This window comes from Numida meleagris, chromosome 1, assembly GCF_002078875.1.
Source record: "Numida meleagris isolate 19003 breed g44 Domestic line chromosome 1, NumMel1.0, whole genome shotgun sequence".
Taxonomy (NCBI): domain Eukaryota; kingdom Metazoa; phylum Chordata; class Aves; order Galliformes; family Numididae; genus Numida; species Numida meleagris.
The window spans coordinates 75,302,241-75,315,833 of NC_034409.1; the positions used below are offsets into that span (position 1 = coordinate 75,302,241).

A 13,593-nucleotide genomic window follows, 5' to 3' on the forward strand; every position below is an offset into this window, starting at 1 on the left:
CTGCTCTCAGGCAAGTTCTCCAGAAATGTCTCTCCACTTTAGCATCATGAGTTCTTTCTTTAATTATATAACTAGTGGCATTGAAAGAAATGGAGAGGATGATCCTGGAAAGGCTGCAGGAAAAATGACAGCTTTTGAGTGCAAACTTCTAAAGTGACAACTTTAACTTTTCTAATAACATATCTTGCTCTTCCTACCATGGAGGTTGTTCATTGTTCTCTCACTCTGGGAGTCCTGACATCTGTCCAGGAAATCAATAAAGATCCAGTAGAGAACAGAAGTAAAATTAAAAAAAAAAAAAACCTTCACATAATTGTTATCATCTAATGGCAGGAGATGATGAGATGATGGCAAGAATGACCAGGAATGATGAACAAGAAACTGCTATATTTATACTTTCAGTAGTGGACTGGAGAACAGAAATACCAGCATGTAAAATTTTGCATTCCCCATATAAAAGAGGTGTTGCAGGGCCAATGAGATGGTTTGGAGGATGGCTGGAATAATGATATATGAGGAGAGGCTGAGGGATCTGAGCTTGCTCAGCCTAAAGGAGAAAAAGGCATCAGGTGGCTGATGCCATCGGCCACCTAGGGGATTTTATAGGAGGCAGAGTCAGGCTCTTTTCACAGGGGCACAGTGGAAGAGGCAAGGACACAATTTGTGAGAAGGGAAATTGTAACTTTATGTAAGGAAGATGTTCCCCTCTCCCAAGGGTGGTTCAGTAATCGTACAGATGCCCAGAGGGCCTGGAGAATCCCCACACTTAGAAATGTTCAGGACTCAGCTGGACAAGATCCTGAGCGCTCTGCTTGAGTCTTGGAGATAGTGCAACTCCGAGCAGCGAACTGGAAAAGGGATACCTTCCAGGCTAAAACTTGCTGTGAGTCTGTGACAGCACTGTAGAATAAGAACAAATTGAAAGTTGTTATAATTATTACAGCCCTAGTTGATTTCCTCTTATGGAATCACACCAAATTGCAGAATGTGATTTCCATTCCCTGGACCTAAGTCCAGGGTATAATTTGCAACTAGAATTTTTTGAGGTTGTTGCTGGTAAACACTACCCTGTCTATTTAGTGAGGATCCCTCAAAATGGGTTTGAAAAGTCAATTTGGCCCTTCCCAAGCAAAAGATGTCCAGCTCTGCTTTTTCTGAGTGCACTCTGGTACTCTTTGTTCATCTGCGTGTTGTAGTCTCTCTGGCTACTCCTAAGTTACACAGCATTGGCACTCTGACACGCTCTGGGGGATGCCATATGCCACAGACTGTTCTCTGTAGGTGGTATGGATAATACCATGTCATGCTTGAATCTTTCCATCTTTTACTGTTCTTTGTTGTTTCATCAGGCTTTTTGCACTTTCAAACAGCTCTACTTACCTGTTGCTACTCTGCAGGCCATGTAATATGTACCCTTCATTACAAGCTGTTAATCACTGTGCTTATGGGCTATAACACAACCCTCACACTGTCCCAGACACTGAAATGAAACCCATCCCCATTCTGAACATGATTATGTTTAAGGCCATAGAGGCATTAATAGGGCTCAAAGCTGATTTAAGGCACATCTGTGAATGTGGAAAGACTCTTAAGGATCAGAGAATAATCTATGGCTCTTTTTTTGTTGGGCTGTGCAGCCATAGCCTTGACAAACCTCTTTGTTGAGGCTCTATCAAATACTTTCTCAGGCAAGTAGGAGTTCGTTGCCTTTGCCCTTAGAATTCTCCCTGGCCACTCAAAATGCCAATGTACACCCTTTCTCAAAACTCAGCTCTCGTGGAAGACATAAGACTGTTTTGGGAACACATAATAGCAGAAAGTACCAAATACACAGACATTTAACCATACTGTTCTTTATATTAGACACCACCTAGAATTTAGTTAACTTGAAACAAAACCCAAATGCTCCCTAAGGCTCATCATCATTCTCAGGCATGTCAGGGCCTTCGATTGCTCTTCCATATCTTCAAGAAAGTGGAAGAAGACTCTCTCCCCGTGTCCTCCAAAACTGTCTCAGTGACTGCTTATAAACTTAAAACTTTTTGATTTAACCAGACGAGCACAATCCTTTAATAGGTGATCTGTTACCCCATGAACCATCCAGGATGACAGAACCTCCAGCCACTGTCCACACTCTGTTCTGCATGTACATGTGCCTTGTGTATGCAAACTCAGAGAGTATTTCTCTCTTGAAACACTCTGGCACATGTGCAACCTGAAATTCCCAAAGTAACTACCAAAAAAATAACAAAGTAAAAGTGATGGAGTGAAACACACACATGCGTGCTCCGTGCTCTGAAGAATCTCTCATGAGATGTCCCTTCTGAAGTGACAGAAATGTGTGCATTTCAATGAAAGGTGAGATGCTGCATTCTCCTCATGTCTTGAATACGTGACTCCAAGTATATGCCTGTCTTGTGCCATATAGCATCTGTCTTTGAATATTTTGCAGCCATCTAGAATGTAGATGATGTAAGACTGGTGACAGAGCTGGGTGACAGTATGTGGCCATACCTGCTAATTCTGTCACTCACTCATTGCTTTTCTTCTTTTTTTCCTGTTTGTCTCTCTCTGTCTCTTCTACCAGTAGCAGCCATACTATTACACAGATGTCCTGACTGTAGGTTGTGCTGTGGGTGTCGGTTGCTGCTTTGGGACACCACTTGGAGGCAAGTGGCTGTTCTGTTTCCTTTTTCTCAGGTACCTAAATCATCTCCTGCCTAGTCCACTTCTCATTTCCCTATTTCCTGCACCCTATATTTGATCTGTTGTATATTTTAAAGAAGCTTGCCTTTAATGCCACCAGTCTCCCAAACTCTTCTTACACAGCCTTTTCTCCACAAGTCAGCTCTCTGAAGGGCAAGAGGTGATGGCTCTTTAGAACAATTGTTTCCAAATTGAGGGCGGGCACATCTCAGGAGGTGTGAAAAACAATCCACTAGGTTGTGGGAAGAAAATGCTGGAATGTCTACTTATATTTATTTTCCATATTAAAAAAAGAAAGAAAGAAAGAAATTAAGGTTTACCAGTATTCAGTGTACATACTGACACTGGTGGCTTCACTTGGTCCATATGTCAGATGGCCACACGTCACATGCAGTTTGTGAGGTGTCCTGGATGAAGGCTGGTTGTTCCATCACACAGATGGTTGAGAGTAATGCCCTCATTTGTTCACCTGCTTTCGGTGTATTGCAATGTATTTCAGCCTACCCAGCTGAATGGATAAAAGTACAGATGTTTCTAACATGTCTAAGGTTCTGATATTTGCTAGATTCTGTTTCTGTAGTGAAATGTGTGAAGGAAAGACCTACCAGAGAAGATATATTCTCCACAGCAAACAACTTCTTTCATGAAAGCAGTGATTTATTGAAAAGCAGGGCAAATGTAACCACTGATGGTGCAGTATCATTGACTGGAAAAGGATTCTGGTGTATGTTTACAGAGACAACAGTAGCACATGAAAATCACTGGCTGCATGGCTCAGAAGCAAGATATTGCAGCAAAAAAAGGAGAGTCAGAAGTGCACAAAGTGCAACAGGATAACATTGATGTGGTTAATTTCATAAAAACAAGATCTTAATATAGTAGGATATTTACAATAGTTTGTAATGAGGTGGGGAATGACCATGAAAATCTTTTGTACCACGCAGCAGTTCACAGAGGTTATCTCATGGCAAAGGACTTAAAAGAGCTGTCAAACTTAAAGATGAGTTGCATATTTTTCTCTTACAAAAAGGTGTTCTGAACTTCCTGATCTTTTCTGTGATGACAAGTGGCTAGCAGCAATATGCTGTCCAGCAGATACTCTCAAAAACACAAACACATGTAATCTGTCCCTTCAAGGTGCCAGTGACATTTTAACGAGTGAGAAAGTACGTGCTTTTTCAGAGGGATGTTGTGCTGTGGAGATTTCATTACTTTCTTGCTGAAAATGATGTGTGTCATTTATAAAACCTCTCTCACCTGTACATGTGGAGAAACTTGGAAACAGAGTTTTCTGACCCCTATAAAAACCTTCCAAAGGAAAATTTTCAGCAGGTTTGGAATGCATTTGTAAAAGATATAAAAATATCAGATTTTTATGTCTATTTTATATTGAACACCTTTTAATTAGTATGCAAGAACAACTGATTGACATCAGGGAAGATGGCAACTTTTTGTAGCTAAATTTCAGCTAAAACCTGTGCATAAATGGTGAAGGGAATTGAAAAATGGGTATCGCGATTTAGTAAGTGCAGCCAAGTTACACTTCTCCCATTTCAGTCTCTGTGAGGGCTCTTTTTCAACCATAACCATTAAAACCAAGTATGGAAATAAACTGAACTTACAGCCAGATTTTTGAATCACTGTATAACTAAGTGTTAAACGAAGATTGTCAAAAATAAGAACAAATATTAATATTTTTAGTGAGACCAATAAGTTTTTGTACAATTAATAAAATAAATGAATCTTAAAATATTCCTTGCATTATCATCTTCTTGCTTTTAATTTTTATTTTTGTGTATGCCTTATAATGTACCCGATATATGAGTACAGTATTGCACATATACAATTTATAAATAAATATGGATATTCTAAGGCTGCACAATCAAATATTTTACCAATGGGGGCACACAATCAAAGAAGATTTGAGACCACTGCTTTAGAAGGCTATCTAGAAGTGTTTCTTGTCCTTTTGTCATTGCACCTTCTGATTTTAAGTTTGTTCCTTTTCTAACTCTTTCTAGGGGTCCTTTTCAGCATTGAAGTCACTTCCACTTACTTTGCTGTGCGCAATTATTGGAGAGGTTTCTTTGCAGCTACCTTTAGTGCCTTCATTTTCCGAGTCCTTGCCGTTTGGAACAAGGATGCAGGTAAGGTAAAATCATTCCTAATGTCTTTGTACAAAAGTTGTCCTATTATTTTTTTTATTTTCCATCTTTTTCAATGCCCTAACCTTTTAGGACATCTTAAATAATAACATAATGTCTTTGTAAAATAATGTATTTGCGCTAGTTCCCTCTGTGGATACTATTATCACTCCATTACAATGCCATCTTGTGAGGTAGTTAATATACTTGAAAGTGGATGGAGCTGCTTTCCTTAATGTACGCTGTTCATATCTACCTGTAATGTTTATGTGGAACATCTAAACTATTGCAAATTCATACAGAGTATGTGAGCTAACTCTTCTGCTTAGGCAAGCATTCGCCATTTTATTCCAGAAATGCTTTGAGATAAAATTATCAGAATTCCAAGTAGATGTGGCTGTAGCATGGATTGCATGGAAAGCATTACAATAATGCTGTAGAATACTGGTCAATGTCTCTATATGAACAATGGATGGTAGAAGAAAAGAAAACAATGTACAAATCTGGGATTGTAGCTAACAATTTATGTACATTCTCTGAAAACAAATCTATATCATCAAGAGTGCTAGGTTTGCAAGTGTTTAAAAGTTGGGATTACTAAAATAAAAGTAGTCTGTATACCTGTAATATTGTACATAATATTAAACCATACATCGGCATATATAACTAGTTCCCCTGTCTCTCCTCCCAGCTTTTATGGCAATTAACTTCTTACCTCATTATTCCCTTTCTTTTTCTATCTCTTTCTTCTCTTGCAGTTACCATCACAGCACTATTCAGAACTAACTTCCGCATGGATTTCCCCTTTGATCTGCAAGAATTGCCAGCATTTGCTGTAATAGGGTAAGTTACCAGGAAGTTGGCTTCTTGCTCTACAAAAGATATCGAGTAAGTTCTGCTGGTAATTCTTTCACAAAACAGAATAACAGCTCTTTTAGACATTTTGATTCTTTATTGGAATTCTTCCTTCAGCAGTAGTGCCTGTGTAACACAATGGGTAAAGTTTAATCACCATGAGACCCTATTAGAAGATTAGCATCTGCTTAGGAGAGATGGTATGCTCCTTTCTAAGAGAGATGAAGATACTTTTGCCAGTATGATGGCTCTCTTCATAAGGAAGGCTTTAAGTTAGGAAGGAAAGGGCATGCAGAAAGTAACCAGAAGCCCTGTGAGGCAGTGACAGACAGGGCTACTGAACAACAGGCATAGGATAATGTAATAGGGAAGGATCATAATATCAAAATAAGCTTTAAGTGGGGTCACCCTTTAAGAGGGAAAATGTGAGTTATCTCTGTTATCTCTGGAAAGAAACAAGACCTTGTTACCCAGGATATGGAAAAGACTGAGGTATTCAATTAATTCTTTGCCTCAGTCTTCATGGGCAAGTGCTCTAGCCACACCATCCAACTCAGGGATTGGGAGAATGAGGAACTGCCCACTGTAGTAGAAGATAAAGTTTGAGACCATCCGAGGAACATGAAGGTGCACAAGTCCATGGGACTTGATGAAACACATCTGATATCTGATAGGCCTGAGCGAACTGGCAGATAAAGTCGCTAAGCTGCTATCCATTGTATCTGAGAAACTGTAGCTGTGTGGTGAACTTCACAATGACTGGAAAAGGGGAAACATAATCCCCATTTTTAAAACTGAAAGGAAGATCCAGTGAACTACAGGCCAGTCAGTCTCACCTCTGTGCCTAGCAAGATCATGGAGCAGATCCTCCAGGAAATTATGCTAAGGCACATGGAAAATGAAGAGGTGACTGGTGACAGCCAACATGGCTTCACTAAGGGCAAATCATACCTGACAAATTTGGTGGCGTTCTATGATATGATGGTGTTGCTGAATAAGCAAAGAGCAAGTAGTGTCTGCCTGGATTTGTGCAGAGCATTTGACACTGTTCAGCACAACTTCTTTGTCTCTAAATTGTAGAGTCGTGCATTGGATGGATGGACCACGTGGTAGATAAGAATTTGTCTAGGTGGTCACATTCAAAGAGTTGTGATGAATGGCTGGATGTCCAGGTGGAGATCACTGACAAGTGGTGTTCCTAAGGGACTGGCACTGGGGCCATCACTACTTAATATCTTTGTCAGTGACATGGATAGTGGGATTGAGTACATGCCTAACATGTTTGCCAACAGCACCAAGCAATGTGGTGTGATCAACATGCTGGAGAGAGGGCATGCCATCTAGAGGGACACTGACAGGCTTGAGAGGTGGGCCCATGCAAACCTCTTGAAGTTCAACAAGGCCAATTGCAAGATCTTACACCTGCATTAAGACAATCTCAAACATGGGAATACAGGCTGGGTAGAATATGAATTGAGAGCAGCCCTGAGGAGAAGGACTTCAGAATGTTGATGGAAAAACTCAGCATGAGCTGGCAATATGTGACTGCAGCCCAGAAAGACAACTATATCCTGAGCTGCATCAAAAGAAGCATGACCAGCAGGGCAAGGCTGGTGATTCTCCACCCTCATTCAACTTTCATGAAATCCTACCTGGAGTACCTCTTTCAGCTCTGGGGCTCTCAGCATAAGAAAAACATGTACCAGTTGGATTAAGTCCAGAGGAGGGCCACAAAGAAGATAAGAGGGCTGGAACACACCCTATGAAGTAAGGTTGAGAGAGCTGGGGTTCTTCAGTCTTGAGAAGGCTCAAGTGAGACATTAAAGTGGCTTTCCAGTGCCTAAAGGAAGCCTACAAGAAAGCTGAAGATGGACTTTTTATTAGGGAATGTACTGATAGAACAAAGGCTAATAATGGCTTTAAATTAAAAGAGAATAAATTTAGTTTATATATAAGGAAGGAATTGTTTACCATGAGGGTGGTGAAGTGCTGAAACAGGTTGTCCAGAAAAGCCCCATCCCTGGAAGTGTTCAACACCAGGCTAGATGGGGCCCTGGGCAACCTAATCTAGTGGAAGGTGCCCCTGCCCTATGGCATGGGGGCTGGAACTAGATGATCTTTAATGTTTCTTCCAGCCCAAACCATTTTGACCCTATGATCCTGACTGGGAGGTCGGTAACAGATACCTAATGTAAGATCAGCCTTGGTGGCAATCTCTCTAATCGTGATCCAAAGGCATTCAGTAGAACTTTTGTGGTCTCCAATTTTGGACAAGTTGCTCTTCCCCAGACCGCACTGAGATCTGTCAGTCTTATTTTTATAGAACCTGATACTGCTCCCACCACCCAAATATTTGAAGAGTTAAAACTAGAGACTGCCACAGAAACACAAGCTCTAATTAATTCTCAATGTGTTAATTCTGAGTGGAACTACTGACAAACCCGATATTCAACCAACTGTAGACAAGATAAAGTTATTATCACACTGTATCTGTATTGCCTACAGAGTCATGGTTCATTTCTTCACTGATACAGTGTGTGTATGCGTGTGTATCTGTGCACATGTGCATCTGTGCAAGGCATCTTTGGAAGCCTTTCTAGGTCAAGGCACAGAAAAGAGGAGGGGATCAGCTAGAAATACGGTGCAACCTTACTGCATCTTGGATTTAGACATCACATCCTGACGTGAAATTTTCCTCTTCAAGCAAGAGAAAATTTAAGAGTAAAATGGCAGTGTGTGACAAAGAGGTCCAAAACCGTCTCTCCCTTTTCACCAAGGGGTCAGTGTCTTCAAATGAGTTGCTGCTTGTTGTTAAGTTAAAAGACATCAGAACAGCTGTAGACGAAAAAATGCTTGGTTTTTGGTTGGTGGTTTGTGTGTTTTCAGTGGTTTGGTATGATTTTATTTCATTTCCTCTATTTTAGGATATGTTCAGGATTCCTTGGAGCATTTTTTGTTTATCTCAATCGCCAAGTGGTCCTATGCATCCGGCGTCATACAGCTCTAAGCCGGTTTCTCACCAAATAGTGAGTGTCTTTGAATATTTTCTCTTTAGCAAGTAGGTTTTGATACCCTACTGATAATGGTCAGTAACAAATACTTTCTAGACATTAGTAGAACTATTTCAAGTATAAAATTGTAAAAATGTGAAAAACTGAATTTATATCAGAGAAAGATATCTGCAAATATCAATATAATATATTCTGAGATGGATTTTCTTCTAGACTGGCCCCAATAGTTTAAAATAGCGTCTTGATTTAGAAGGAATTCTGTAATATTTATTAAGAGAAGAAAGGAAATTATTGATTGGGGAGGAAATGTTCTTAACTAGAAAATCAATGCTCATACTTCTGGGGAAGCACTGAGTTCTTCTTTTTTAGAATCTATAAAAGAAAAAAAATGAAACTGCTTATATTTTAAGAAATGGAACACAACTGAAATATGACTGCATCTTTAACATCTAAAATATTTTTTTAAATCAAAATGGAGACAAATACATAAAGAATGTACTACAGTATTGAAATTGCTGCATATTCAAGAACCAAAAGCTGAAACTGATAGTAATCCGAAGGTGTGAATTGTGGCATGGAAGAGAAATACAAAGTAAAATAAGTCTTGTCAATAAACATTTTACTGACAACTTCCCCCAAAAAAATGTGGTGGACAGGAATTCAATGGAAAATAAGGCAATATTTTCCCCTAAGTATTAATGCAACTAAGGATGCATACAGAAATGTATGTCATGGAGGAGAACCGCCCTAGGACAGGAGAAATTGCATGGAGGATGAAGAGGCAAGATGGAAATAATCGGGACAACTGGAGGAGAGGCTGGCTTTTGACAGTGGATAACCACACAATTGTAAATACACATAGCATCCGTGTGGTCAAGACTGTGCATTTGTACATCCCTCCCTCCCAGAATTAATATAATTACACTAATTCTGATGGGGAAAAATGGCTTTGCTGCCTGCTGAACTCTCTATGAATTATGATGGGCAGCAGAGCAGGGCATTAAATTGTCAGTTACACAACTCCAAAGCATGGATACAGATGCAGCAGACAGCTTTCACAGAAATAGCATTTATAGTTCTGAAGTGATATTGCTACAAGAAAAGAATATGAGGTTATATTTTAACAGGCTTCTCTTTCTTTTCAGCTGCCTCATATACCCTGGGTTCATAACCTTCTTTATAGCATCTGTGACCTTCCCTCCAGGGTTTGGGCAGTTCATGGCAGGAGAGGTGAGAGTGGGATGTGCATACTGAATTATTTGTATTTCTGTAGAGCAATCTCCCTTTCTCCTGTTCCCCAGTAACTTTACATCTTGGAAAGGAGAAGAAAGATTTGGGAAGAGTTTGATCTGAAGGACTACATTGTGAGACGTGATCTCTGATATCCCCTTCACATAAAACTTGAAAAAGGCCCACTTTTCTAAGCAAGCAATTTAGGAAGATGTGTAAAAGTAGTTATCCTTTCACCAGTTCAGGTGAAATCACACGTCTCTTTCTGAAGATCAAAATGTAAATTAAGTCTCATAATCATAAATTATTGACATAAAATTCTCCCCAACTTCCTTGGAACAGAGATAGAATATTTAATCTGTCTAATCTCATGCTTAATCCCTGTTTGCTGTTTATTTTCTGCTCTGTAGTTGATGCCACGGGAAGCCATCAGCTCTCTCTTTGATAACTACACCTGGGCAAAATATACAGGAGACCCTCAGGTCCTAGGGAAATCTGCTGCCTGGATCCACCCCAAAGTCAGTGTCTTCATCATCATCCTACTTTTCTTTCTCATGAAGGTAGGAAGCTCAGCTCACTGTAACCTTTTTCCACTCAGAGTGAGTGTTCCTGATCCTTCATTAAAAATTTATCTGCCTATGAGGAGTTGCTGCGTATTGAATGAAACACTATGACTGGAATGGGGTCTTATATCTTTTGATGTAATTTTTGCCTATATTGAATACAAGATTAGCAATTTTATTAGGAAATAATTTCCTGGCCTTAATACACTTACTCCTTCAGCGTTCTCTAGTCAATCTTCCTTATGCATCCTGCTGAATGACTTTCAGGAGCCGCTGTTTAGTGGCTGGTAGTAAAGACTACATAAGAACAAGTCTCTCAAGGTCTGAGAAAATAAGTAATTGTGTATAAAGTTCTCAGATAACTTATTTGGCCTAAATAAAGTCTGATGCTGACTACTTGATATCTGAAAGAAGAAAACATAATGTTCAAAATATGATTACCAAGAAAGGTTTCTGGGAGGCAAGGAGCATAAAAATAGCAGAAATGCTGATTTCCTTTTTCTTAAGGACAAGAAGAACTGAAGCCACCTTAAAATATAAGTTGAACATTTCAATAGATCAAAAATAGGCATTAATGATTTACACAGCTGATTCCATCTCACATAAAACATTTTATCAAATTTCAGACAGTCAGCTGAAGGTTATCATTCTGTGGTCATTCTGATTATAGTGTACCAAGCAGATAGGGTCTCATTTACTTGAATAAAAGAAGGGATGAACTACATGATGTATCTTTCTTGAGTCCCATCTGTCCTTCTTTAAGACTTGTATTCTCAAAAACTAAATTCATTGGCCTTGTCCCACAACTGAGGGCACGAGCGTCCAACCTTTTGGCTTACCTGAGCTGCACTCAGTGAAGAGAAATAGTCTTGGGCTGCACACAAAATACACAATACAGTTAATGTATATAACGAACAAACAAAACTTTTTTTGTTGTTTTTTCATTAAAACATAGAAGAGAGTAGTAAAAACAAAACTAGTGGGATATTTGACTTTTGTTTTGTGAAACTAATGCATCAGTCTGGTTCGATGGAACTGGTTGCATTTCTTACTGAGTTCTCAAGGTGTTCATCAGAGACTTTCATGAAATTTTACTCCTCCTGTACTTCATCCTTGAAAAGAGTTGTTCACAATTGTATGTACTCCCAGAAAGTGATGACATGAATAAGACGTGATTGTGAAGTGAGACAGCTCTAGTAGAGAGACATGACCAAATTTTTGAGTTGAGTATCTGATTGCAACTCTATACTCATTTTGAAATTGGCAGGCAATATATTTACGTCTACTGAAAACTGAGTCAAAAATACACCCAAAAAAAAATGTTTTTTTCCAGCAACCTTGAAAACTGCTCTCACATTCCTTTATCAAAATGGAAAGCAAGGCTGCATATTTTTTGCTGTTCACAGGACTGTGTTCATCCAGTGTATCAAAATGCATAAAATTATTTGCCATAACTTCAGCTGGCACTGCAATGCACCCTCCCTGTGTCCTAGTTTAAGCCTAGGCAGTCCCAGTTACACACTGATGTTCGGTTGTTGCTGAGCAGTGGGTGTGCATCTGGGGCCAGGCCAGGCTGCTCTGAAGGGAAGAGCCACTGCCATGATGGCACAGGGCAAGGGGCAGCCACAGGAAGGGATGGGCCAGGCCACGTGTGGGTCATAGGCTGTGGGTTGGAGATGCCTGGCTTAGAGTTTTCTCAAATCACTAGATAACTGCTCTAAGCAGTTCATTTTTTATATATTCAGAGGTGGAATACACGACATTAAAAAAAAAGTAACTGAAGCTTTGACTCTAGAAGACTTGGCCTTGTTCTCCAATGCGTTATACTCCCCATACATAGTTATATTTGGCCTGGGTTTGGCAAGATAAAGTTTAATTGGCCGTATTTTACCTATGCAGTTTGGTGGCTTCTGTAGCCATCCAGGAACCTCTCCATTGAAGTATTCAAATGGCATATGTGAAGAACAACAGCTAGTATCAAGCTGATTGTCCAAACCATCCTCCCTGCATATTCCTCTGCTGTGAGCTGAGAGATGCTGTTATGCTGGTTCTTTGCTACTTTTGTAGAAGGCTTTGTGAAATGATAGCCTGTATACTAGCTTCTTTTTCCTTTTATGCCAACCAGCCTATGAGAATAACAGCAGAAAATTTGTCTTAGGTGGATTTCTTCAAACTGACTGTCTAGAGATTAATATCTCATCTGTTCACACCTACTGCAGTGTCTGCATAGGCATCACCTCATCAGAGGTGGACCTTGAACAGGAATGATTTGCCTGCTCTGAGGAAAACATGGCTTTCTAGTTCTTTAGGAGAAACCTGAAGTATTGCTCTCCATATACTGGACTGTTCTTGGCATTCTCCTACAAATGAAACTGCTGCAAGGGACATCTTGCCAGTACATTTCTTTGTACAAGCTTTTGAAATAGCAACATCCTCTGTGGATTCTTCAGCTATGGAAATTTCTTGGCCTTTTGCCTGAGAAAGGCCGAACTTACTGATGTTCAAGGTGTTTGTAAGATTAGGCTGTTACCTCCAGAAGAAGATTAGACTAAGTCAGTATTTGGATTGGCCTCAGCACGACCCGGCAGCCAAGAAGGCAAATCGCATTTTGGGGTGCACTGAACATAGCACGGTCAGCTGGTCGAGACGATTCTCCCACTGTATTTAACATTGTTTTGGCCTCACCTTGAATATCGTGCGTAGTTCTGGGCTCCACAATATATAAAGGATATTAAGACACTTGAATGTTTACACAGAAGGGCAGGGAAGCCGGTAGCAGGTCTGGAAGGCATGTCCTGTGAAGAGAGGCTGCGGGCACATTTGGGCTGCCCAATCTGGAGAAGGCCATAGAGGCAACCTCATTGCTCTCTGCAGCTTCCTGAGAAGTGGAAGTAGAGGGAGGTGCTGGGCTCTGCTTCTGAGTAACAGTGAGACAATGCAAGGGAACAGCACAAAGCTGTGCCAGTGGAGGTTCAGACTGACATTAGGAAAAATATCTTTACTGTGAGGGTGGTCAAACACTGGAACAGGCTTCCTGGTGAGGTGGTTGGTTCACCGTGCCTGTCAGTGTTCAAGAGGCATTAG

The 13,593-nt window shown here is 40.2% G+C and overlaps 1 protein-coding gene across 1 annotated transcript in view; it reads left to right on the forward strand.

The window, feature by feature from the left end:
* Positions 1 to 13,593, forward strand: part of CLCN1 (chloride voltage-gated channel 1) — a 40,923-nt gene that overhangs the window by 10,987 nt on the left and 16,343 nt on the right. Inside the window, 6 exon segments of the mRNA XM_021395575.1 lie at positions 2,591 to 2,669; positions 4,728 to 4,853; positions 5,609 to 5,693; positions 8,630 to 8,731; positions 9,862 to 9,946; positions 10,357 to 10,506. Of these exon segments, the coding sequence (XP_021251250.1) occupies positions 2,591 to 2,669; positions 4,728 to 4,853; positions 5,609 to 5,693; positions 8,630 to 8,731; positions 9,862 to 9,946; positions 10,357 to 10,506 (627 nt within the window).